General features: G+C 42.9%; 1 protein-coding gene across 4 annotated transcripts in view; it reads left to right on the top strand.

Annotated features, from left to right (window-relative positions):
- TTC7B (tetratricopeptide repeat domain 7B) overlaps positions 1-26,623 on the top strand; it is a 314,696-nt gene that overhangs the window by 36,550 nt on the left and 251,523 nt on the right. For all 4 annotated transcript variants that reach the window (XM_084630296.1, XM_084630295.1, XM_084630298.1 and 1 more), the window contains one exon: positions 19,095-19,225. In XM_084630296.1, the coding sequence (XP_084486422.1) occupies positions 19,095-19,225 (131 nt within the window). The remainder of the gene's footprint in view (positions 1-19,094; positions 19,226-26,623) is intronic.

The raw sequence follows: 26,623 nt of genomic DNA, 5'->3' as shown, positions 1-26,623 counted from the left end.
CTGGACAGCCACATGGTATGTGCGGGGGTACCCTTTTCAAGACCTCACCCTCCCTGTCCCTGGTATGCAACACATCAGCCCTTGGTTGGGGAGCCCGCTTAGGACCCATCAGAACCCAAGGCCTTTGTATCCAAGAGCTCTTCCTGCACATCAGTGTCAGGGAACTCAGGGCAGTACGTCTGTTGTGCCAGCCATTTCTATGTCATTTGACAGGCAAATCTATTTCAGTCCTCACGGACAATATGACAGCTATGTTCTACATAAACAGTCAGGATGGTGCATGTTCTTTCCCCCATGCCAGGAAGCAATCCTACATTTGTTCACTGCTGCCTACTTCCCAGTTAACCAGAATTGTGGGAGATGCTGGGCTGCAGAACAAAAGTTTCATACTGATAATTTTCTTTCTGCTAGCAGCATCTCTAACAGTTCTACCCACTGGATGACTCATGAGTCAAGGGTCAGATATTAAGTGGAGTCATTACTAGATGATGCAAAAAACCCAGGAGTATTTGTGGCACCTTAGAGACTAACAAATTTATTAGAGCATAAGCTTTTCTGGGCTACAGCCCACGTCATCGGCTGCATTGAATGGAACATATAGTAAGAAGATAGATAGATATACACACACACAGAGAAGGTAGAATTTGCCATACAAACTGTAAGAGGCTAATTAATTAAGATGAGCTATTATCAGCAGGAGAGAAAAACTTTTGTAGTGATAATCAAGATGGCTCATTTAGACAGTTGACAAAAAGGTGTGAGGATACTTAACTTAGGGAAATAGATTCAATATGTGTAATGACCCAGCCACTACCAGTCTCTATTCAAACCCAAAGTAATGGTATCTACTTTGCATATAAATTCAAGCTCAGCAGTTTCTCGTTGGAGTCTGTTTCTGAAGCTTTTCTGTTGCAGAATTGCCACCCTTAAGTCTTTTACTGAGTGGCCAGAGAGGTTGAAGTGTTCTCCTACCGGTTTTTGAATGTTATGATTCCTGATGCCAGATTTGTGTCCATTTATTCTTTTGCGTAGAGACTGTCCGGTTTGGCCAATGTACCTGGCAGAGGGGCATTGCTGGCACATGATGTCATATATCACGTTGGTAGATGTGCAGGTGAACGAGCCCCTGATGGCGTGGCTAATGTGATTAGGTCCTGTGATGGTGTCACTTGAATAAATATGTGGACAGAGTTGATATTGGGCTTTGTTGCAAGGATAGGTTCTTGGGTTAGTGTTTTTGTTGTGTAGTGTGTGGCTGCTACTCTGATACCAGATGATGGTCTTCCTAGTCTAATGTACAAAGTTTTTTCATTATCTCTGGAATATTTGTTAATGATGTTATGCAAGTTTTACAGCTTGGGAATAGCTCATCAGGCAGCAAGCAGAAACAGAAAGCATGTGGCTGGACAACTAAAAGGCTGATCCACCTCTGTGAGCAGCAGAGAGACAGGAGAGCAGCCCAGATGTCTGGCATTATGGGAGATGCTGCTAGCAGAAAGGAAATTATCAGTAAGAAATTTTCCGTTCTTATAATGATGGAGGAAAGGGCCCAGAAGCCTTTTTGAAGACCATTCTTGCACTGAGAGTTTAGAGTCTTCCTTCATCTAAAATGATGTGCATGAAGATCTGAACAGCTTTGGTTGATTGGTTGGTCAGATTGGGTGGTGCTGTTGGCTTTTGTGGGTTTATTAGGATTTGTTTTTTCTGGTTGAACTGGAGGTTCAGGGATAATAGGAATGTAGGTTGGGGCAAGGATATTAAAGACATTATTTTCTTAGTGCTTAGTAGGATAGTGATATCAGCTACAGAAAACCTAAGAGGAAATGATGAATGTCCATTTGGTGTTTGGATCAGAATTAAATTGGGACAACAGAACTTGGAGCTGAGTTGTGCAGTTAGAATTTTATGTGTGATGGTTGAAAATTTGGATTTATGGGGAAATGCAGTGGAAGCTCAGCACTTGCTTGGGGGTAGTGTTTCTGAGGGAGGGTAGACCGATATTTGTGATGGAGCTTAAATAGCCACGTTGTTAATGGAAGAAATTCTGTTTTTCTTATTTGCTTGTGGAGCATCCAAAGTGTTCTTGGTACTCTGTAGAACACCAAGGAAGATCATTCTTGCCCCAAGGAACCTAGGGTCTAAGCAATATGAAATGTACCATAATTTGTCACTGTAAAATAAAACTCTATATTCCTTAAAAGAAAAAGGAAGCTCCTGCATGAGTTTTCATAGAGCAAATGTCTGAAAGCAGTCTCCACCAAATTGGTTGTTATCAAAACACAGTGTAGAAGTTCATTAAGAAGTATTTAAATACGATAGCCTGTATCAGAAAATCTTAGCTCCTTCTTTCTTTCTCTCTCTCAAACTTGAAGATCCAGTGTCTTTACATCCCCACAATCCTCAATTTAGAATAATCCTGTCATCAAACTAGAGAACAAAAATCATCTGCGGGCTGCATTGTATTTGCAAAGAGAGCCTGAAAATCATTGTTGTGGATATTCATGCTCCTTAACCCTCCAGTAAAAGTACAACTTCGATCATAGTACTGCTTTTATCTCTAGCTGAGGAGATACATGACTGTAAGAGGACTCAAATGGAGAACCATGTCTGTGTAGTATGGGATTTACTATCAGTAAATAAGTTATAGGGGTTAAAGAAACATCTGTTCCATTGTATTCTGTATGGGCTCTTATACTGCACTCATCACCATAGTATCTGAGCACCTTTCAGTAGTGCCTTAAGCAACATGACTAATATTTGTCGCATTTTTGTTCTCTCATTCTCTCTCCAGGGGGAGAAATGTGTGCCGAGGAGTGTTTTGAATAGTAAGAATCAGTGTTAAAAAGGCACTTCTGTATCAGGTATTTTTATGAGGATTTTTAGACTTATAGCTAAACAGTGAAAGCCTCTTTAATACCAGGTCATAGTTGCCATTACTAGCATTAATTTGCCATTACTCTTAGTTTCTCTATTTTGTATTTCAAACTTTGGCAGTTCTGAGATGTTGTGACACTGGACATATTTATAGATAGTTCAGACTCTAATTTTATTCCTCCTTGTTTTACAGTGTTCATCTGTTTTATGCTGTTCATTTGAGTGATGACTAATAGTTAAAGTAGTGATATATAGTAGTTAAAACATTAGCAAACCACAGTTTTGATGATAAATGTAGGATTGCTTTGATTAAATGAATGAGTGGAGTATCAAGAAGAGTTATTTGAGATGTTTTATAAAATTCAGAAGCAGATATGAACTTTGCCAACCTTTGGTAAAAGAGAAATTTTATATAATTAGAATTTGATAATTAATTAGAATAAGAAATGGTTCCAATTCGTACTCCTCTCCTTGGTAAGCTGCTTCTGAGACTCACTCTTTGAAGATCTCAAATTTTAATTTAAAAATACTTCAAAAAATGTTTATCATTTTAAATTTTGTTTTCCATTCAGTCCCTTTCATAGGTTTAAAATTACATTTATTTAAGTACTGTTTTTGCCATTTGGCAAACACTATATATCTGTTTTAAAACCTGCAGTTTCATATGGACTACATGTCAACACAACTTACTTATGCTTTCTTGGTGTAGTTGGATTCATCAGTTACATTATCTCAGCTCGAGGAAAAACGTGTTTGATTAGTTTGTGCTCCCTCTGCTGGTTGGTCTTGTAGCAGCAAAGTAGAAGTATTATACAGGGTCACTCATAAATACAGGAGTGGCATATTTGCAGACAGTGGTAGATTCAAAATCAAATTGTACTTGGGAACAGTTGTGGGTTCTTTGCGTTTTCATAATTGCATTTGATGCTTAGCCATCAGGATGATAGGCACCTTATAACAATACCTTAAATTGTTGTTTCCCAACCTGGGGACATGCCAGTCTAGTCCAGAAAGGACATGAGCAGAGGAAGGTGAGGGATGGGGACCTGCACGGTCCTGTATCCAATACATTATGGCAAACATTTTGTTTAAATATAGCAGTAGGTATATCCTTGAAATTTGCCTTCTCATCCTGCAGCAAAGCAGTGACCAATATAACTAGCCACAGGAGCAGCTAATATGTATGCTCTAAAGCGTCAGGAAACAGTTCACCAGCTCAGATTTTGTGTGTGCTCTCACGGCAGACAACTCAGCTGTAACAACATGTGGCACTAGCCGTATTAAACAAGGGAGCAAAAATAAGAAAATTATCAAATTAATACAAATATGAGAAGAAACAAAATGAGATGGAGAAAAAAGGAGAGAGACAAAGTGAGGAAAGGTACTGTGCAGGAAAAAAATAGAGATAAATTAATTGTACCAGGGTATGGCTTGAGAAAATATGGGGAGGGGGCTTCTTCCCTCCTCTCCGCCTCTTCTGCCAAAACTGCAAAACTCATAAATTTCCATTTTATTAGAGGAGATTATTTTTGTTAACATTACTTATTACATTACAGTAAATGAAAAGGCAAATTGTGGGCACCTAACCAGAAGGTTGCGTTATGGTTGCAAAATTCTGTCATGAATATGAGGGATGTCATATGCAGTGTTGTTGTACCTATGTTGGTCCCAGGATATTAGAGAGACAAGATGGGTGAGGGTGGACCAACTCCTGTTGGTGAGAGTGTTGGTGAGAGGGTGGACCAGCTGCTGTTGGTGAGAGTGACAAGCTTTTGAGCTATACAGAGCTCTTCTTCAGGTCACTGATCACTCTTTTTCTGTCTGGAGTGCAGGCTCTAAGATCCTGCGAGGTGGGAGGATTTCAGAGCTCGGGCTGCAGCTGGAACCAGAATGTTTACACCTCAGTTAAACAGCTCCTCAGCCCAAGCTCTGTGAGCCCAGCTTATCCGGAATGGGCCAGCTGCAGGTGTCTAATTGCATTGTAGGCATAACCTCTCTCACCAACAGAAGTTGGTCCAATAAAAGATACTACCTCACCCTCCTTGTCTCTAGAGATATCATATGTAAGTTAGACCCTTTCATTACACATATTGCTGCAGACTGGTTCATGTCTCACATTGCCTGGTCAGATGTCTCTGCTTATATTTAGAGGATGTAAGATGAGTAAGGTAAAACTCTTTTGACTGTTGCTGACCCCGTATTCAAATTTAATGTTGTATTTGATGAGTTAAGTGATTGGCTATTAATTAGTTCTATTTTCAGAAACAGACAAACACTCATTAGGTTCAGTGAAAGTGTCAGGTGAAACAGTTGAGTTACTTCTTTTGCAGTTCACAAAAGATGCTGCGTTTAACTTTAAATTTTCTGGATTGCAATCACATCTGTTTGTTCGGCAGCAGTAAGAAAAGCCACTTCTATCCTGGACCTGAGAAACCCTCCTGGCAAAAGTTTTGTCATAACTCATATGCTTCTGCTTCGACAAAGTGACATTTTCCAACCAAAAAACATTTTTGTGAAAATTTCCTGACTATCATTAGTTCTTCGTATTGCAGGGTTGGCATTTCAAATACTGCATGAAAATGTCTAGTTGCTTAAAAACTAATTTCTTTGGGATTTTTGTTAAACAAGTATTGAAACTCTAATTTTTTGATTGCAAGCTTTATAGAAACTTGATTTTAAAAAAAAATATTTATTTATTTATTTATTTATTTATTTATTGTGGCCAAATCCCAGTGGACTGGGTAACTGTTGAGCTGCTGGCCTTGTCTCCCCAGCCCAGGAGTCAGCTCAGAGTCTGGATCCTGGCACTCTTTCTTGGGGCTTCATTTATTGGTGGCACTGACAGTCTTCAGCAGCACTCCCAAAATAAATAGTGCACCATAAATGCAGCAGCTAAACCAGGACCTTTCCCCAGATGCAGGGGCTTCCTTGCTAGGGTCTCCCTGTTCCTGGTAGCTCTTCCTCAGTCCTACAGACAATTTGCCTGGGAGTCTCCCTGCTCCAGGGCCTGCCACAGGAGACAACTTGCTTCCTGTAGCTCTCCTCCTTCAACTGAGCTCTTTCAGCATTCATAGGAGTCAGGTGCTCATCAGGCAATCACCTGACCCCTTGCAATCCACCAGGCCTCAACCAGTTCTTAACAGGGCACTGCCGCAGAACCGGGCTGGCTGGCTGTCCCCAAGCCTTGGAGCCCTTAAAAGGACAGACATCTCTGTTTTACAGTACACTTAAACTAAATAAACTTTTTTATGAGCACAACAAGAGTAGCTGAACAAGTTTATATTTAGACATAACATAGTATATGTTTGACACAGTCACTTTATTACAGTTCTTAAAGATGATGTACAAAGGAACAAAAAAAGAGGGGGTTGTGCCTTTATTCACAGATTTCAGTGCCAAAAGGGACCATTGTGATCATCTAATCTAGTCTTACCTCCTGTATAACGCAGGCCATAGAACCTTTCAAAAATAATTCTTAGAGCGTAGGTTTTAGAGTAACATCCAAACTTGATTAATAATTGTCAGTAATGGAGAATCCACCATGACCGTTGGTAAATTGTTTCACTAGTTAATTACTGTCATTGTTAAAAATGTATGTCTTATTTCCACTTTGAATTTGTCTAGCTTAATCTTTTAGCCATTGGATGGTGTTATACCTTTCTCTGCTAGATTGATGAGCCCATTATTAAATATTTCTTCCCTGTATAGATACTGTGACAAAGTTCCTGCTCTACCTTGGTGGGTCTTGCGCTTATTGGCGGATTTGCTCGCCTTGGAGCTTCACGGCAGCCCTCAGCTTGGTCTTTTTTCAGAAGTCACAGTCCAGGTCGACTCCTCATGTGTCTGACCGGGAGTTGGGAGGATTTGGGGGGAACCCGGGCCCGCCCTCTACTCCGGGTTCCAGCCCAGGGCCCTGTGGAATGCAGCTGTCTAGAGTGCCTCCTGGAACAGCTGTGCGACAGCTTCAACTCCCTGGGCTAGTTCCCCATGGCCTCCTCCCAATACCTTCTTTATCCTCACCATAGGACCTTCCTCCTGGTGTCTGATAATGCTTGTACACCTCAGTCCTGCAGTAGTCTGCATTCTCACTCTCAGCTCCTAGTGCCTCTTGCTTCCAGCTCCTCACGTGCACACCACAAACTGACGTGAGCTCCTTTTTAAAACCCAGGTGCCCTGATTAGCCTGCCTTAATTGATTCTAGCAGCTTCTTGATTGGCTGCAGGTGTTCTAATCAGCCTGTCTTAATTGTCTCCAGAAGGTTCCTGATTGTTCTGGAACCTTCCCTGTTACCTTACCCAGGGAAAAGGGACCTACTTAGCCTGGGGCTAATATATCTGCCTTCTATTACTCTCCTATAGCCATCTGGCCCGACCCTGTCACAATACTTATAAACTGTGATAAAGTCACCCCTTAACCTTTTCTCTGTTAAGCTAAATAGACTCAAAGAGCTCAATTAACAGTTTTCTAATCTGTTAATCACTCTCTTGGCTCTTCTCTGAACCACTGTCTTTTTTGCTGTGTTCCCCTCCCTTGCTAGAAAGGTATTTATAAATACCAGCAAGGAAATGGGAAAAGTCTTTATTTTTAGAAGGCATTTTTTAAAAATAGTTAAGACCGAGTATTTGACAGTTGCACTATTAGAAACTGAATTTGTTGCAATAAGTCTGTTTTAATAAAATCAGGTTGGCAGTATCATTTTAAGTGTAGACACCTTCTATGGAAGTTCCTGGGTAGCATAATTTCAATGTAAAGCTTTAAATGTTTTTTTAACATGTCTAGTAATATATTGGCAAATGGAAAAGTTTCAACCTAAATGTAGGGAGAATATTTAGCTTAATTTTTACAAAAATTACTATATAGGAATGATTCCTATATAAGTTCAGCTTGAACATTTGTCAGTATTCCGTTGCACATCTATTGAAAGCTTGTGTGTTGTGCATAGGAACACACTTACAAAGATGCACTTTTACAGTAGTTTGGACAAGAAATTCTGAATATTAGAACTGAAAAACTTTCAAGAGATCAGGCATCTTTTTCATGCTTATTAAATAATTCACCTTTTAAAAATTATCACATGTTCATTTACTGATGTGTAAAATGGAGTATTTTTCTGTCCATTTTGTTTTGTATTTCTTTGGGCTTATTAAATGAGTGTATTGCAACAATTCCCAAAGTGTGGTCCATGGAACATTTGTGGTCCATGGAACATTTGTCATCCGTGGAACATTTGATAGCAGTGCGTGGAGTGGACAGGTTGGTCGCATGGTACTGGCTTTCGTAATTTGCTGCTGCTTCCATGTCTTCGATTAAAAAAAAAAAAAAAAAAAAAAGCCTGGAAAGGCAGCTGCAAAGAAAGAGGAGAAACCAGTTTTGCTGACTCTGCTTGTGGCTGCTGCTATATTGCAAGAGAAGAGGAAATGGAAGCCATTGTCAGAAGCTAGAGCTGCCACTCATGAGCAGAGAGGAATTTCCAGAGAAGAGCATGAGGTATCAGGGCAGTATGTTTAGAGGAATAGAACAAAGTTCCTGGGCAGTATATCTGGCTACAAAGAAAGGTGGTAGGGAAACATATGCAGAGGGAGCAGAGGAAGTGGGGTAGGCATCAGAGACTGGTAGTGTATAATTTAAAACATGCGAAACTGGCCAAGATTAAAGTATATACCACCGTCTACACTAGTTATAAAATGTGCATATTGGAAGGCGAACAACTTCTAATGGTTTTTTAAATTCTAGTATCTATAAAACCTGTGTTTGCAATAGTTGAAACCTGTTTTTGGTTGAAGGATTTTTATCTTAGCTACTTGGATTGTTTAGCTAACAAACTGCAGTAGAAAGTGAGTGTTGTGTACTGGTTAGAGCATCGCACTGAGAGATTAGAGTCCTGGACCTGTTCTCTATCTCTGGCATAGACTTACCCTGTGGTCTTGAGTAAGTTCTTTTATTCAGTTTCTTCTATAACCTAAGTGTAATGATACCTGCCTCACAGGAGTGTTGGCTTAATACATGTTTGTAAAGCATTTTGAGCTCCGTAGCTAAAAGGACATACAAAGAATAACACGTTTTATGAATATTCATATTCAAGTCAATATGTATGAATAAACATATTTTGGTCAGATATGGATGTAACGCTCTGGTCTGTGTGTGTTATAGGTCCCCTTTGATGTTTGACCCATAGAGGATGAGTGTCTGTTACAGTCTTCAGCTTGGCTCTGTAGCTCAATCTGTAGTGACTTGGCTCAGACATTTAAATTGAGAAACCATTAGCTTGAGCATTTCACCTTACTTTGGCTACTGTGGTGGCTTCTGGGCAGAGGATATTGTCTGTTGAATAACTTAAATACTGGAAAAGGATGCTTTTGCACTAGGCTGTCATGATACATGTCAAGGTTCCTTCTGAACTCTGGGGTACAGATGTGGGGACCTGCATGAAAGACTCCCTAAGCTTATTCTTACCAGCCTAGGTTAAAACTTCCCCAAGGCACAGATTCCTTTCTTGTCTTGGGAACCAGCTTAGGTTAGAAACCTGATACGCTGCCACCACCAAGCGATTTAAACAAAGAACAGGGAAAGAGCCCACTTGGAGACGTCTTCCCCCAAAATAGTCCCCCAAGCCCTACACCCCCTTTCCTGGGGAAGGCTTGATAATAATATCCTCACCAATTGGTACAGGTGAACATAGACCCAAACCCTTGGATCTTAAGAACAATGAAAAATCAATCAGGTTCTTAAAAGAAGAATTTTATTTAAAGAAAAGGTAAAAGAATCACCTCTGTAAAATCAGGATGGTAAATACCTTACAGGGTAATCCAATTCAAAACATAGAGAATCCCTCTAGGCAAAACCTTAAGTTACAAAAAGACACAAAAACAGGAATACACATTCCCTCCAGCACAGCAAATTTACAAGTCTAAAAACAAAAGAAAATCTAACGCATTTTCTAGCTAGTTTACTTACTAACTTTACAGGAGTTGGAGGCTTGCATCCTTGATCTGTTCCCGACAAAGGTATCACACAGACAGACAGACAAAAGCCTCCCTCCCCCACTCCAGGTTTGAAAGACTCTTGTCCCCTCATTGGCCATTTTGGGTCAGGTGCCAGCAAGGTTACCTTAGCTTCTTAACCGTTTACAGGTGAAAGGATTTTGCCTCTGGCCAGGAGGGATTTTATAGCACTTTACACAGAAGGATGGTTACCCTTCCCTTTATATTTATGACACGCCCCCCAAATCACAGATAGGGTGAAACACTGGCTGTGATTTCTTCCTGGAGCTCTAGGAGAAAACAGTCTTAATAAGACACATGCGTCTCTAAATATACTACTAACTATATAAAGACCACTGAGCTATCCCAACTCCGGGGGGGAGGGGAGAAGGGGAGGGATAGCTCAGTGGTTTGAGCTTTAGCCTGCTGAACCCAGGGTTGTGAATTCAATCCTTGAGGGGGCCATTTAGGGATATGGGACAAAAATTGGGGAGTGGTCCTGCTTTCAGAAGGGGGTTGGACTAGATGACCTCCTGAGGTCCCTTCCAAACCTGATATTCTGCGATTCTATGATTAATATTTTCCACATCTCAAGGACGATTTTAACCACTTGATTCTGGGAAACTTTCACAGGAGAGTGCATTAGCCACTTTGTTAGAAACTCCTGAAATGTGTTTTGTGTGTCAAAATCAAAATCTTGGAGAGCTAAACTCCACTGAAGAAGTTTTTTGTTATTTCCCTTGGCAGTATGAAGCCACTGTAGCACAGCATGGTCGGTTTGAAGGTGGAAATGCTATCGCCAAATGTATGGGCGTAGCTTTTCCAGAGTGTAGACAATGGCATAATGTTCCTTTTCACTGATTGACCAGTGGCTTTCCCTCTCAGACAGCTTCTTGCTGAAAAACATGACAGGATGGAATTCTTGATTCGGTCCTTCCTGCATTAGGACTGCTTCCGCATCTGTGGTTACTAGGAACGGTTTGTCAAAGTCTGGGGCCCTTAGCACAGGATCAGACATGAGTGTCGCTTTAAGCTGGTTAAAGGCCTTCTGACGCTTTTCAGTCCACTGAATTGCATTTGGCTGTTTCTTTTTGGTTAGGTCTGTCAGTGGGGTGGCGATTTGGCTGTATTGCGGTACAAATCGCCTGTAATATCCGGCCAAGCCTAAGAAGGATTGGACCTGTTTCTTTGACTTTGGGACAGGCCACTTTGGGATAGCATCCACTTTGGCCTGTAGGGGGTTGATAGTTCCTTGACTCAACTGGTGTCCAAGGTAAGTCACTCTGTTTAGTCCTATTTGACACTTCTTAGCCTTAACAGTTAGTCCTGCCTCCCTTATGTGCTCGATGACTTTTCATAGATGTTCCAGGTGTTCTGCCCAGGAATCCAATAATATGGCCACGTCGTCAAGGTAGGCGACTGCATATTCTCCCAATCCCGCTAGGAGACCATCTACAAGTGTTTGGAAGGTGGTGGGTGCATTCCGCAGCCCGAAAGGGAGCACATTAATTCATACAGCCCGACATGTGTGATGAAGGCTGACCTTTCCTTGGCAGATTCATCTAGCAGTACCTGCCAGTACCCCTGGGTTAAGTCCAAGGTAGAGATGAACTGGGCCCGTCCCAGTTTCTCCAATAGTTCATCTGTGCATGGCATTGGATAATTGTCTGGGCGAGTTACAGCATTTAGCTTATGGTAGCCCATGCAAAAACATATCTCCCCATCTGGTTTGGGAACTAGAACCACTGGAGATGCCCGTGCACTGCCAGAGGGGCTGATTATACCTATCTGTAGTATATCCTGGATCTCCCATTCCATAGCAGTTTTAGCTTGAGGAGACGCCCTGTAAGATTGGGCTCTAATTGGGTGAGCATTACCTATGTCAATGGAGTGGAATGCCTGTTCAGTCAGTCCTGGGGTGGCTGAGAATTTTGACACGTAGCTAGTGCACAGCTCCTTGATCTGCTGTCGCTGCATACGCCCAAGGGTCATGGAGAGGTTCACTTCTTCCACGCCACCAGTACTTTTCCCTTTGTAGTAGACACTTTCAGGCCACTCAGCGTCATCTCCTCCCTGGGCTGTAAACTGACAAACCTTTAATTCTCTGGAATAAAAGAGCTTTAGAGAATTAATATGGTACACCTTAGCCTTTCAGTTTGATTTGGGAAATGCTATGAGATAATTAACAGCTCCCAGGCGCTCTTGGACCTTGAATGGCCTTTCCCACGACGCTTCCATTTTATGGTCCTGGAGCGCCTTTAAGACCTTGACCTGGTTCCCTACTTTGAAGGACCACTCTCTGGCATGTTTATCATACCAGTCTTTTTGCTCTTTTTGAGCATCTTTTAGGTTTTCTTTAGCAAGGGCTAAAGAGGTTCGGAGGGTGTTTTGTAGGTTGGTTACAAAGTCCAGAATGTTAGTTCCTGGAGAAGGTGTAAACCCCTCCCATTGCTGCTTCACCAACTGTAATGGCCCCCTTAACGTCGCAGCCATATACAATTCAAATGGTGAAAACCCTAAACTGGGATGTGGTACAGCTCTCTAAGGAAAAGAGCAACTGCTGCAACACTAGGTCCCAAACATTGGAGTGCTCATTTACGAATTTACATATCATGGCCCCACAAGTTCCCTTAAACTTCTCCACCAGGCCATTTGTTTGATGGTGGTAAGGGGTGGCAACCAAGTGATTCACCCCATGAGCTTTCCATGGTTCCTGCCAGGAAATTAGTTCCTGCATCTGTAAGGATGTCGGAGGGCTAAGCTACACTGGCAAAAATGTCTGTTAGTGCCTGGCACACACTTTTAGCCCTGGTGTTGCTTAGAGCTACTGCTTCCGGCCATCAGGTGGCAAAATCCATGAAAGTCAGTTTGTACTGCTTTTCTCTATGTGTCTCTTTCAGAAAAGGACCCAGAATTCCACAGCTACTCGCTGAAATGGAACCTCAGTGATGGGGAGTGGCTGAAGAGGGCCTTTGACCTGGTCTTGGGGTTTTCCCACTCTTTGGCACACCTCACAAAACCGGACATAGGTAGAAACATTCTTGCCCATTCCCTCCCGGTGGAAAGACTTTCCCAAATGGTCTTTGGTTCTGTTCACCCCAGCATGGCCACTAGGATGATAGTGGGTTAAGCTCAAGAGCTTTACCTGGTACTTAGTTGGAACTACCAACTGTCTCTGAGGATGCCAGTCTTCCTGGTGTCCACCAGAAAGAGTTTCCTTGTATAAAAGTCCTCCTTCTACAACAAACCTGGATCGATTAGAAGAGCTGAGAGGCGGTGGGTTGCTCCGTGCCACAGTCCAAGCTCTCTGGAGGCTTTCATCTGCTTCCTGTTCAGTCTGGAACCATTCCCTTGACTCTGGAGACATCAATTCCTCATTGGATTGTGGACCTGGGCTTGGTCCCTCTGGAAGCAATGCAGGTGATGGGGCTGTTTCTGTTGACTGAGACCCGCTCTCACTATGTTGGGGTTCAGGCTCCGGCTGAGCCTCTTCTGTAGGGTTATCTGCTGCTGCCAGTGCAGGTTTGGTGGGGCCTTCTGGTGTTGGGGTTGCAAGTACTGGATTCAGTTCTGGCAATGGTTCTGGTGCTGGTTGTTCCGCCTGTTCCGGGACTGGCTCTTTCTGGATCTCTGTGACTGGATCCACTACTGCTATTGCAGACGTTGGCATGGGGTTTAGTTCCATCACCTCTGACTGGGTCCTGGTAGAAGTCTCCGGAAGAGAGCTAGGTGTGACAGCTTGCTTTAGCCTGGCTGCGGGTGACCATTTCCACCCTCTTGGCTAGCTTCACATGATTGGCCAAATCTTCCCCAACAGGATGAGGATGGGATAATCATTATAGACTGCAAAAGTCCACGTTCCTGACCAGCCCTTGTACTGGACAGGCAACTTGGCTGTAGGCAAGTCAAAAGCGTTTGACTTGAAGGGTTGAATCGTCACTTGGACCTCTGGGTCGATTAAATTGGGGTCCACTAAGGAAGCATGGCTAGCTGACACTTGTGCTCCGATGTCCCTCCATGCTGTAACCTTCTTCCCTCCCACACTCAGTCTCCCTCCGCTCTGAGGGTATCTGCGAGGCATCTGGACCTGAGGACCTTTGGTGGGACCCTGGTGTAATGAACTGTAATCTGTTGAGGGGCAGGTGGCCTTTACATGCCCCAGCTCATTACATTTAAAACGTTGCCCAGCTGACTGTGTGACAGTGTGGTGGGACGATAAGGTGTCTCGAGTGTTCCTTGGAGTGTAGTTGGGGCCTTGGGCTGCCCCCGGTAGTAGGGTGTCATCTGAAGGTGTCCCTTCTGGTATCTGCTCAAACTGCGACCAAGGTTGTTCATCTCCCCTCCCTCCACCTGTTTTGTTCCGGTTTGCCCCACCTCTCTGGCAGTCTGGGACTGCTCGTATTAATCAGCATAAGAAGCAAGACTTCCTGCTGAGTCTATTTTCTTATTCCATAAAAACTGTTTTATATCATCCTTGGACATATTCAGGAATTGCTCCCGTATCATCAAATCCCGCATTCCTCCAAAGCTGGTTACATCCTGTCCTTTGAGCCATTTACCAAACAGATCTGTCATCTGGTTTACATAAGCCACATTACTTAGTCCAGATCCTCTCTGAAGGGCTCTAAATTTTACTCTGTGAGTTTCAGGTGTAACTTGAAATTGTTTTAAAACCAAATCCTTAAATTTATTCTAGTTAGAATCTCATCAATAGGCATCTTATTGAATATGTCCAGAGCTCTTCCAGTGAATTTTGCGACCAATGTGGTCATCTTGTGAGCATCAGGAATTTTATGGAGCGTGCACAGTCTCTCAGAGGTGAGAAAATATTCAGCAATATCACTGGATTCATCATTCTGGGAATGACTATGTCCATGTTTATGGATTGTTGGGGAAGGATTGTTAGGGTTATCCGGTATATTTTGCTGAGCCCTAGCCTTCTCTATCTCCAGTGCATTCTTCCTCTCTTTTTCCCTCTCCTCCATTTGTTTTAATTTTGCCTCCATAGCTCTCTGGTGGGCAGCCTTCTCTGCCTCCTTAGCTCTCTGGCGGGCAGTCTCCTGGGCTTTCTCTGCCTCTCTCGCTGCCTCCATATCGAGTCATTTTAGTTCGACCAGTCTCTGGTGTTCCTTTTCTTTCTCTTCTTCTTCCAGTCTGGCTATATCCAGTTTCTGTTGGGCACTGATTTTTATCATCTTAGCCTCTCTGTTTATAACCTAGCTATACCCAAGAGTTAGAAAGAAAAAAAAAAAAAACCTGGCTTGTAAAATTTGCTGTGCTGTAACCTGATACCTTTGTCTCTAATAGCTGTTCTCAGCCTACAGAAAAATCCTTTTCTTATGGAGCTGCTCTGTCCCCAGGCAAAGAGGGAGTCTGCAGCTGTAATCACCTCTTACAAAACCTTTTAATATCCTGCTGTGCTTCTGGTTCAAAATGATCCCACCGTTCTGCCACCATGTCAAGGTTCCTTCCCCACTCTGAACACTAGACTACAGATGTGGGGACCTGCATGAACGACCCCCTAAGCTTATTTTTACCAGCTTAGGTTAAAACTTCCCCAAGGCACAGATTCCTTTCTTGTCTTGGGAACCAGCTTAGGTTAGAAACCTGATAGCACTGCCACCACCAAGCGATTTAAACAAAGAACAGGGAAAGAGCTCACTTGGAGACGTCTTCCCCCAAAATAGTCCCCCAAGCCCTACACCCCCTTTCCTGGGGAAGGCTTGATAATAATATCCTCACCAATTGGTACAGGTGAACATAGACCCAAACCCTTGGATCTTACGAACAATGAAAAATCAATCAGGTTCTTAAAAGAAGAATTTTATTTAAAGAAAAGGTAAAAGAATCACCTCTGTAAAATCAGGATGGTAAATACCTTACAGGGTAATCCAATTCAAAACATAGAGAATCCCTCTAGGCAAAACCTTAAGTTACAAAAAGACACAAAAACAGGAATACACATTCCCTCCAGCACAGCGAATTTACAAGCCAAAAAACAAAAGAAAATCTAACGCATTTTCTAGCTAGTTTACTTACTAACGTTACAGGAGTTGGAGGCTTGCATCCTTGATCTGTTCCTGACAAAGACAGACAGACAAAAGCCTCCCCCCCCACTCCAGATTTGAAAGACTCTTGTCCCCTCATTGGCCATTTTGGGTCAGGTGTCAGCAAGGTTACCTTAGCTTCTTAACCGTTTACAGGTGAAAGGATTTTGCCTCTGGCCAGGAGGGGTTTTATAGCACTGTATACAGAAAGGTGGTTACCCTTCCCTCTTCATTTATGACAATACATCGTATATTTACAAAAATACTGAAACTTGCTTCTGCTGAGTTATTTACTGCAGTAGATGCTACAGTATACTTATAACAGGGTGGCTTGCACTTGGGCTGGAGAGCCTGGGGCTAATCCAGCCCTCATTACAAAATTAGCCCACTTGAGAGGAATCAGGAGCTTCATGTAGAAAAGGCAACAGGAAGCTGCAGGGTGTGCAACAGAGAAGTAGTTGGGACTGCCAGAGGCATGAGGCCTGGCAGTAAGCTAAGGGAAGCCCAGAAAACAGGGGGGTATGGAGCTGGAACTGAGGGAAATCTTTTGCATTTGTTTTGAGACTTTTCAGTTGTTTTTGTGACAAACTCTATTGCCAGCTTGGTGAAGATGGAATTAAAGGATTTTAGTCTGAGAAAGGGACTGGAAACTGAGTTCTTGAAGGGGAAATAGAATCAGGTTCGTAGTCATGGTGTTATGCCAGGTTGTTAGCGGGATCTCTGAACCCTCTGCTACCAAGGAGGGAAGTAGTCCTAGAAGGAGCAACCTAAAGAAGGAGAAGATGGAAGAGTTTGTCCTCCTGTTAGCAAAGCAGCAGTAGAAAACTCAGATTCTCCTCCTGCACAAAACCAACAGAAATCGCAGGAAGTACAGTTTGTCTTCCAACAACAGTGGCAGGAGCTGCAATGGCTCTGGCTGGGGGTGCGGGCACTGGGGAGGGGCCAGGGATGAGGGGTTTGGGATGCAGGAGGGGGCTCAGGGCTGAGGCAGGGGGTTGGGGTGCGGAGGGTGAGGGCTTTGGCTGGGGGTGTGGGCGCTGGGGTGGAGCTGGGGATGAGGGGTTTGGGGTGCAGGCTGCCCTACAGCTGCGGCAGGGAGAGAGGACTCCCCCTAGCCCACTTTTGCCACAGAAGCTGAGTCCTGGGGGAAGAGGCAGTTCTCCCTGGCTGTGGCAGCTCCGGGACTGGGGCCAGGGGAGGAGGCTCCTCTCCTGCCTGCATGGTCCTTGATAGCCTGCTGTGTGGCTGCGCAGCTTAGAGGGAATTTTAGGTTTGGGAGATGATGTGGAAGTTTCTCTGCACTTCTTAGTGGGTTGCTGGTTGGGAAGAATCCACCTAGGCTTCCAGACTACCTTTTTTTAACAGGGGAGTCCCAAGTGTCATATAGAGCCGTGAATGATATCCTGTCAAGCTCATACCCTGATCTAAAAGCAGCCATCTTAGATCAGTTTGGGTTACCAACAGAAGTTGAGGGTAGAGCTGTTTCTGTAAGAGGCCCAGCCCCATAGGCACTGTTGGTCCAGCTCAGCAGTCTGATATTGACAGGAAGCCAGCACCCAGGCTACCCCAAGGGCAGAGAAGTCAACAGAGGGAAGGAGTGGGGGCTAACCTGGACCATCATGCTATAAAAGAACAGCTTCTAATCCCTTATTGTCACCAAGGGGCAAAGTTTCAGAGGAGTGATGTTAGAGTTACCAGTGGTGTGCTTCTGCTGCAGGCAAGTGGGGTACATCCAGAAAAAACTGCCCCCTCACGGAGTGTGACTTTGTGGGTTGCTATTTTAGTCAGGCAAGGTAGTTGAGGTCCCCTCCAAAGAGGCTATTTCTGCTGAGGGGAGGGATAAGACCTCCAGAGCTTTGTTTTCAGTGTGGGAGAAGAGGACATAAGCAGAAGACTTGCCCTCATATGGATTGGTACGGCAGTGGGGAAGGGACGGGACGACCACAATTTGAGGAAAATAGGGAAGAACAGTTTTCACCAGGACTGGGAATTAGCATCCCAGGCAGTCCAGAGAGGGGCAGCATAGTACACACTTTGCCAGCAGGGATTGGTGAACTCTCCATATTGGGAGGAGGACCAGTAGAGCTGGAGGTTCTGACCCACTCTGTAGATCAGGGAGAAGCTTCGGGCCTCGTATCTGAAACGGTGAAACAAAGGAAGCTGAGGATGAACAAACCTCAGAGCTGCATTTGCTCCAGACAGAAAGGAGTCTTGGGGGACAGGTGCTGGTCTGGGATGTAGGGGAAATCCAAGTAGGGTCCAGAATAGAGGAAGGAGGAACCCAGACCTTGTCATAGCATTTAGGTGGTACGTGCTGGACTCTACTCTTCTGAGAGGTGACAGGCACCCAAATGATGACCCATAGGATAAGAAGGGAAATGGGGTAGCCCAAGCTCCTCCATAGGGTACCTGGTAGCAGTGAATTAATAAACGCCAGGTAGCCTTTGAGGGGCAAGATCGCCTGCATGTCATGGTTAGTGAATTCAGGATGGCGGAGAGCTGGAAACTGTATGGACCTGGACATCACGGGGCTGGTGACAGAGGAAAAGTGAGGGAATAGAGGAAATAGAGACAGAGGAAATAGAGAGGGGTTGTTTTTTTCCAGGGGACACAGGAGAGAGCAGCATGGTTCTGAAGGCGTTGTGGGGGTGGGTATATAATAGGGTGGGTTGCCGTTGTGTGCCTGAGGCTTCGCCAGTCCTCGTTACAGGATGACCCCACATGAGAGGAATCAGATGATTCATATAAAAGGCAACAGGGAGTGTGGAATTGAGAGATGTAGCTGGGGACTGCTGGAAGCATGAGGCCTGGCAGTAAGAAAAGGGAAGCCCAGGAAACTGGCAGCTGTGGGGAGCTGGAACCACTGGACATCTTTGTGTTTGTTTTGGGACTTCTGAGTTGTTTTTGTGACCAACTCTGGTGACATCTTGGTGAAGAGTGAATTAAAGGATTTGGGGCTGAGAAGGCAACTAGAAATGAATGAGTTCTTAAAAGGGCCATGGTAAATGGGAAATAGGTGTGGGTGGTAGTCTTGGTGCTATATACTGTTCAGGAGCACGATGCTTTAGTCGTTTTTGTTGTTCTCCTCCTCTAACGTTGCCAGAGGCTAGCTTAGCATGGTTCCCAAACAGGACTATTGTTTTAACCTAAGGACTATTGTTTTAACTCTTTTAAAACTGTGTTTTATTTTCAGGCCTTTGTCTAGAGAAGTTGCCAATTTCATCTTCAACTAGTAACCTCCACACGGACCGTGAACAAGAAATCATTACGTGCTACGAGAAGGCTGGAGATATTGCCCTCCTGTACCTTCAGGAAATAGAAAGGGTAAGATGGGATAATCTGACCAGTTGAAACAACTGATCTTATTTATTACACAACAGCTTGCAGTCATCCATAGAACAGCAGCACCTATAGTGTTTCCACATGAAACCTTCTGAGGACTGAGAGAGACTAGGTTACACGGTGTATCTTTCATTAATGTGATCAGATAACTTGGTATTCAACCAACACAGAATGTTCCGATTCAATTTTCTCATAGACATGATGGTGAAAAGGATACACAGAAAACCTTGTTGTCCCCATGATTCTACAAATGGGTTTATTTGTTTAGTTTAAAAAAACAACAAGAATGAAATAAACCCATGCCTGTAAATATCGAAAGTGAAATTCTGGCTCGATTGAGGTCAATAGCAAAATTTCCAGTGACTTTGTTGGAGCCAGGGTTTCACCACAGTTGTTCATTTCCATTCCAATCCATAAAGTCATAGAATCATAGAATATCAGGGTTGGAAGGGACCCCAGAAGGTCATCTAGTCCAACCCCCTGCTCAAAGCAGGACCAATTCCCAGTTAAATAATCCCAGCCAGGGCTTTGTCAAGCCTGACCTTAAAAACCTCTAAGGAAGGAGATTCTACCACCTCCCTAGGTAACGCATTCCAGTGTTTCACCACCCTCTTAGTGAAAAAGTTTTTCCTAATATCCAATCTAAACCTCCCCCACTGCAACTTGAGACCATTACTCCTCGTTCTGTCATCTGCTACCATTGAGAACAGTCTAGAGCCATCCTCTTTGGAACCCCCTTTCAGGTAGTTGAAAGCAGCTATCAAATCCCCCCTCATTCTTCTCTTCTGCAGGCTAAACAATCCCAGCTCCCTCAGCCTCTCCTCATAACTCATGTGTTCCAGTCCCCTAATCATTTTTGTTGCCCTTCGCTGGACTCTCTCCAGTTTATCCACATCCTCCTTGAAGTGTGGGGCCCAAAACTGGACACAGTACTCCAGATGAGGCCTCACCAATGTCGAATAGAGGGGAACGATCACGTCCCTCGATCTGCTCGCTATACCCCTACTTATACATCCCAAAATGCCATTGGCCTTCTTGGCAACAAGGGCACACTGCTGACTCATATCCAGCTTCTCGTCCACTGTCACCCCTAGGTCCTTTTCCGCAGAACTGCTGCCTAGCCATTTGGTCCCTAGTCTGTAGCTGTGCATTGGGTTCTTCCGTCCTAAGTGCAGGACCCTGCACTTATCCTTATTGAACCTCATCAGATTCCTTTTGGCCCAATCTTCCAGTTGGTCTAGGTCCTTCTGTATCCTATCCCTCCCCTCCAGCGTATCTACCACTCCTCCCAGTTTAGTATCATCCGCAAATTTGCTGAGAGTGCAATCCACACCATCCTCCAGATCATTTATGAAGATATTGAATAAAACCGGCCTCAGGACCGACCCTTGGGGCACTCCACTTGATACCGGCTGCCAACTAGACATGGAGCCATTGATCACTACCCGTTGAGCCCGACAATCTAGCCAGCTTTCTACCCACCTTATAGTGCATTCATCCAGCCCATACTTCCTTAACTTGCTGACAAGAATGCTATGGGAGACCGTGTCAAAAGCTTTGCTAAAGTCAAGAAACAATACATCCACTGCTTTCCCTTCATCCACAGAACCAGTAATCTCATCATAAAAGGCGATTAGATTAGTCAGGCATGACCTTCCCTTGGTGAATCCATGCTGGCTGTTCCTGATCACTTTCCTCTCATGCAAGTGCTTCAGGATTGATTCTTTGAGGACCTGCTCCATGATTTTTCCAGGGACTGAGGTGAGGCTGACTGGCCTGTAGTTCCCAGGATCTTCCTTCTTCCCTTTTTTAAAGATTGGCACTACATTAGCCTTTTTCCAGTCATCCGGGACTTCCCCGGTTCGCCACGAGTTTTCAAAGATAATGGCCAGTGGCTCTGCAATCACAGCCGCCAATTCCTTCAGCACTCTCGGATGCAACTCGTCCGGCCCCATGGACTTGTGCACGTCCAGCTTTTCTAAATAGTCCCTAACCGCCTCTATCTCCACAGAGGGCTGGCCATCTCTTCTGCATTTTGTGATGCCCAGCGCAGCAGTCTGGGAGCTGACCTTGTTAGTGAAAACAGAGGCAAAAAAAGCATTGAGTACATTAGCTTTTTCCACATCCTCTGTCACTAGGTTGCCTCCTTCATTCAGTAAGGGGCCCACACTTTCCTTGGCTTTCTTCTTGTTGCCAACATACCTGAAGAAAAGTGTGCTGGTGGAAAAGATCCTAAAATAGTGTTGTACCTATCAGCAAGATGCATGTCATGCCCGTGGGACAGCTAAAATAACATTTGAAGATCATATGTTCATTTCATTTTATAGACATTATTCAGGGACAATGAAAGACATACGTGTAACTTCTATTTTTCTATTTGTAACTATTATTTTTCCTAATAATGTAGGACAGAAAAATTCTTCAAGTGAAAAAGCGTAAGATTATTAAGGGCATGTCTACACTTACAGTGGTGCAGCTGTACCGATGTAGCTGCACCGCTGCAGGGTGTCTGGTGCAGACACTCCATACTGGCAGGAGAAGGCTCTCCTGTCGATATAATAAAACTACCTCTGCGAATGGCAGAAGCTGTGTCAGTGGGAGAAGCTCTCCCACCAACTTAGCATTGTGCACACGAGCACTTATGTCAGTATAACTTATGTCGCTCTGGGGGGGGGGGTTTATTCACACCCCTGAGTGACATAAGTTATGCTTCCAGAGGCTTAGTGTAGACATAGAATTCGTTAACCAATGATAAATTTAGAGCAAACTGTGTTTCTGATACACTACTGCCTGCAGTGAATCAGAACAGTGTTTCTGATATACTACACTCACTGTGCTGAGATGTAATCAAGATAAACTTTGGTCATTGCTAAAAATCTGTGACCCTGGTGTTAAGTTAAATCATAATTTATTTGCGGTAATTGTTGACATTTTACTAGTAAATGTACCTTGTTTTGATTTCAATAAATTAGGTTAATTTGTTAAACAATTAGAATTCTGTTTAAATAGCAGTTTTCTTTTGTAATGTAGTTCTACCAGTCTCTGAACTTGAGTGTGGGTTATCGCTTTTAGCAAAGGAAAAATTAAACAGCAAGTGGAAATATTAAAGTAAATTCATGTGTGTTTGACACCAGCACATTTTGAGTAAATGTAATAGGCTTATACAGCACTCTTTAATTATAAGTGAATGTTCTTCAAGCATTGCCTGCATGGATCCCACAGTCTGTGATGCACATAGCTGAACCACTCAGTAATAGTATCTGTAATATAATTCAATTTAAAATCCTTGTCTGTGGGGGAATACCAAAGAAGCCAACTACAGTAGCAGTCACTTCAGAAAGGGAAACTACACAAAAATGAGGAAGCTAGTTATGTGGAAATTTAAAAGGAACAGTCACAAAAGTAAAATGCTTGCAAGCTGCATGGAAACTTTTTAAAAACACCATATTAGAGGTTCAAATTAAATGTATACCCCAAATTAAAAAACCTAGTAAGAAGATCAAAAAAGTGCCAACATAGCTAAATAGCAAAGTAAAAGAAGCAGTTAGAGGCCAAAAGGCATCCTTTAAAAATTGGAAGTCAAATCCTACTGAGGAGAATAGAGAGGAGCATAAACTCTGGCAAGTCAAATGTAAAAGTATAATTAAGCAGGCTGAAAAAGCATTTGAAGAGCAAGTAGCAAAAGACTCAAAAACAGACAGCAAAAAAATTTAAGTACATCAGAAGCAGGAAGCCTGCAAAAGAGTCAGTGGGGCGACTGGACAATGAAGGTGCTAAAGGAGCAATCAAGGAAGATAAGGCTATTGTGGAGAAGCTAAACAAATTGTTTGCATTGGTCTTCGCTGCAGAGTACGTCAGGGAGATTCTCATACCTGAGCCATTCTTTTTAGGTGGCAAATCTGAGGAACCGTCCCAAATTTAGGTGTCATTAGAGGAGGGTTTGGAACAAATTGGTAAACTAATCAGTAATAAGTTACCAGGACCAGATGGTGTTCACTCGAGTTCTGAATGAATTCAAATATGAAATAGCAGAACTACTAAGTGGTATGTAATCTATCCTTTAAATAAGCTTCTGTACTGATGTCTGTGGTATAATTAATGTGGTGCCAATTTTTAAAAAAGGCTCCAAAAGTGATGCTGGCAATTACAGGCCAGTAAACCCAACTTCAGTACCAGGCAAATTGGTTGGAACTATAGTAAAGAACAGAATTATCAGACACATAGATTAATGTGATTTGTTGGGTGAAGAGTCAACATGGCTTTTGTAAAGGGGAGTCATACCTCACTAAACTATTAGAATTCTTTGAGGGGGTCAACAGTTATGTGGACAAGGGTGATATAGTGTACTTGGACTTTCAGAAAGCCTTTGACATGGTCCCTCACCAAAGACTATTATCAAAGTAAGCAGTCATCGGATAAGAGGGAAAGTCCTCTCATGTATCAGTAACTGGTTAAAAGACAGGAAACAAAGTCTAGGAATAAATTATCAGTTTTCAGAATGGAGAGAGGTAAATAGAAGTGTCCCTCAAGGATCTGTACTGGGGTCAGGACTGTTCAGCATATTCATAAAAAGGGGTAAACAGTCAAGTGGCAAAGTTTGCAGATGATACAAAATTACTCAAGATAGTTAAGTCCAAACCAGATTGTGAAGAGTTCCAAAGGAATCTCACAAAACTGGGTTACTGGGCAACAAAATGGCAGATGAAATTCAGTGTTGATAAATTCAGAGTAATGCACATTGGAAAACATAATCCCCACTATACATACAAAATGATGGAATCTAACTTAATTGTTACCACTCAAGACAGAGATCTTGGAATTGTGGATAGTTCTCTAAAAATGTCCACTGAATGTGCAGCAGCAATCAAAAAAAAAAAAAAAAGCTAACAAAGTTAGGAGCCATTAGGAAAAGGATAGATAATAAGACAGTCATATCATAATGTCACTATATAAATCCATGGTAGACCCACATCTTGAATAATGTGTGCAGTTCTGATCTACCTGTCTCAAAAAAAAAAAAATTGTACCTGGAAAAGGTACAGAGAAGGGCAACAAAAATTATTGGAACAGCTTCCATATGAGGAGAGATTATAAAGACTGTGACTTTTCAGCTTGGAAAAGAGATGACTATGGGGGGATATGACAGAGGTCTATAAAATCATGAATGGTGTGGAGAAAGTGAATAAGGAAGGGATATTTACTCCTTCACATAACAGAAGAACCAGGGGTCATCCAATTAAATTAACAGGCAGCAAGTTTAAAACAAATGAAAGGAAGTACTTCTTCTCACAACGCACAGTAAACCTTTGGAACTCATTGCCAGTAGATGTTATGAAGGCCAAAATTATAACTGGGTTCAATAAAGAATTAGATAAGGTCCTGGAGGATAGGTCCATCAATGGCTGTTAGCCAAGATGGTCAGAGGTTCAGCTCCACACTCTGGGTGTCCCTAGCCTATGATTGCCGCAAGCTGGGACTGGACAACAGGGGATGGATTACTTGATAATTACCTCTTCTATTAATTCCCTCTGAAACGTCTGGCAGTGTCCAATACCAGAAGACAGGATACTGGGCTAGATGGACCATCAATCTGAACCAGTATGACCATTCTTATGTTCTTACGAACTTTTGTGTAGAGTTCTCCATTGGGGCCCTATGCACAACCTGCTTATGTCTTTGTGCTGTCCTACCTAAATGTGTATCTAAGGGTCACAACCTCAAATGATTGTGTTCCAACAGCATGCAATAGATATCAAGCTGGACATTCTGGGAAGGCAGGATCCCTGCCTCTCTTAATTCACTTTTGCAAAAATTTACCATTTTTGTATGCAAGTATAGTTAGTGTTAGGAATTTTTAGCTCTGTTGGGCACTTTGTTTTTCCTAAACCTCTGTTGAACCCTTTCTGCACTGTTGTAGGCTTTAGTAAACTGGCCAAATTCCTAATCTGTTAGTTTCAAGATGTGCCCCTCCTCCAATGCCATAGTGTCCATTATGGAGGAATATACTTGGTATCTGTTTTGCCTTGGGGTGAGGGGCATATTCCAGACTGATGCACAAAATGCAAGTCTCTTACCAGCCATGCATACAGAGTTTGGGAAAGCCTCTATAAGATTTACCTCTTTGGCCAGGCCTATGCACAGTGTTTGTACTGGTATAATTACTTTAATTAATGGATTTTGTTTTGTTTTTTAACCAAAGTAGTTATATTGGTAGAACTCCTAATTTGGATTCAGGTATACTGAGATAAAGGTACTGTATATTGGTATAGCTTATTCCCCTTCCTGTATGGGAAAAGCTGTACTGGTATAAAGGTGCTTTATTCTGGTATAACTCTGCTTATACTAGCAGGGTTGTAATACTTTAACTATTCTAGTATAGTAGAACCTCAGAGTTATGACCCCCAGAGTGACGAACTGACCAGTCAATCACACCTCATTTGGAACCGGAAGTACACAATCAGGCAGCACCAGAGACCAAAAACGAAAGAAAAAAGCAAATACAGTGCTGTGTTAAACTTAAACTACTTAAAAAAAAAAAAAAAAAAAAAAAAAGGGAAAGCAGCATTTTTCTTCTGCATAGTAAAGTTTCAAAGCTGTATTAAGTCAATGTTCAGTTGTAAACTTTTAAAAGAACAAACATGATGTTTTGTTCAGAGTTACAAATATTACAAGTTACGAACAACCTCCATTCCCAATGTGTTTGCAACTGAGGTTCTACTGTATAGTTAAAATGGTATAACTTGTGTGTAGACAAGCCTTCAGAGGTAACTGAGTGTCACTCTTTACAAAGGTTACATAGCTATAGTCTCTCTGGTGCACCGTTTACAGATAAAGAGTGTTGTAGGTGATAGGCCAAAAATGTTACCAATAAAACTGGTTTATTGAATTTCACAAGGTCTTGCTGCATTAACAGAAGTTTTGTTTCTTCTTTCATTGCTCAAGCAAAACCATCAAGAAATTAGCACTGTACCAGTCTTGATGTTACTGTTACCTTCTGTAATGATTTGGTGAATCTATGTACAGTTCATGAATTCTGATTGATGTGGACTCATTATGCATCGATATTAAACTACAAACTTCATGTTGATTGTAAGACTGGTCTGACTTTTCTGCTGTCTGCTTTTTACCTCCATCTTAGTCTGAAAATCAAGAGATGTTGACAAAGAACTAACAGTGGAGGGTCATTAAACCTTGATGGCAAATGCAAATGGAGACATCATATGTTAGTGAGCTGGCTACTGCCCAGAAGAACCTCCCAGGTGTGCTAGTAACCAGGCAACTGATCATCTGACTGGAGAGAGTTGAGGCTTTCATGGGGATCATCTGACAAAGAGGGCTGGAAATTAAAAAAGGAAGGTTCTCTCATTGGCCATTTTAGAG

The sequence above is a fragment of the Lepidochelys olivacea genome (assembly GCF_965140295.1).
Source record: "Lepidochelys olivacea isolate rLepOli2 genome assembly, chromosome: 6".
Classification (NCBI taxonomy): Eukaryota; Metazoa; Chordata; order Testudines; family Cheloniidae; genus Lepidochelys; species Lepidochelys olivacea.
The sequence above is the reverse complement of the archived record's forward strand: the minus strand, read 5'-3'. Positions and strand labels throughout refer to the sequence as shown.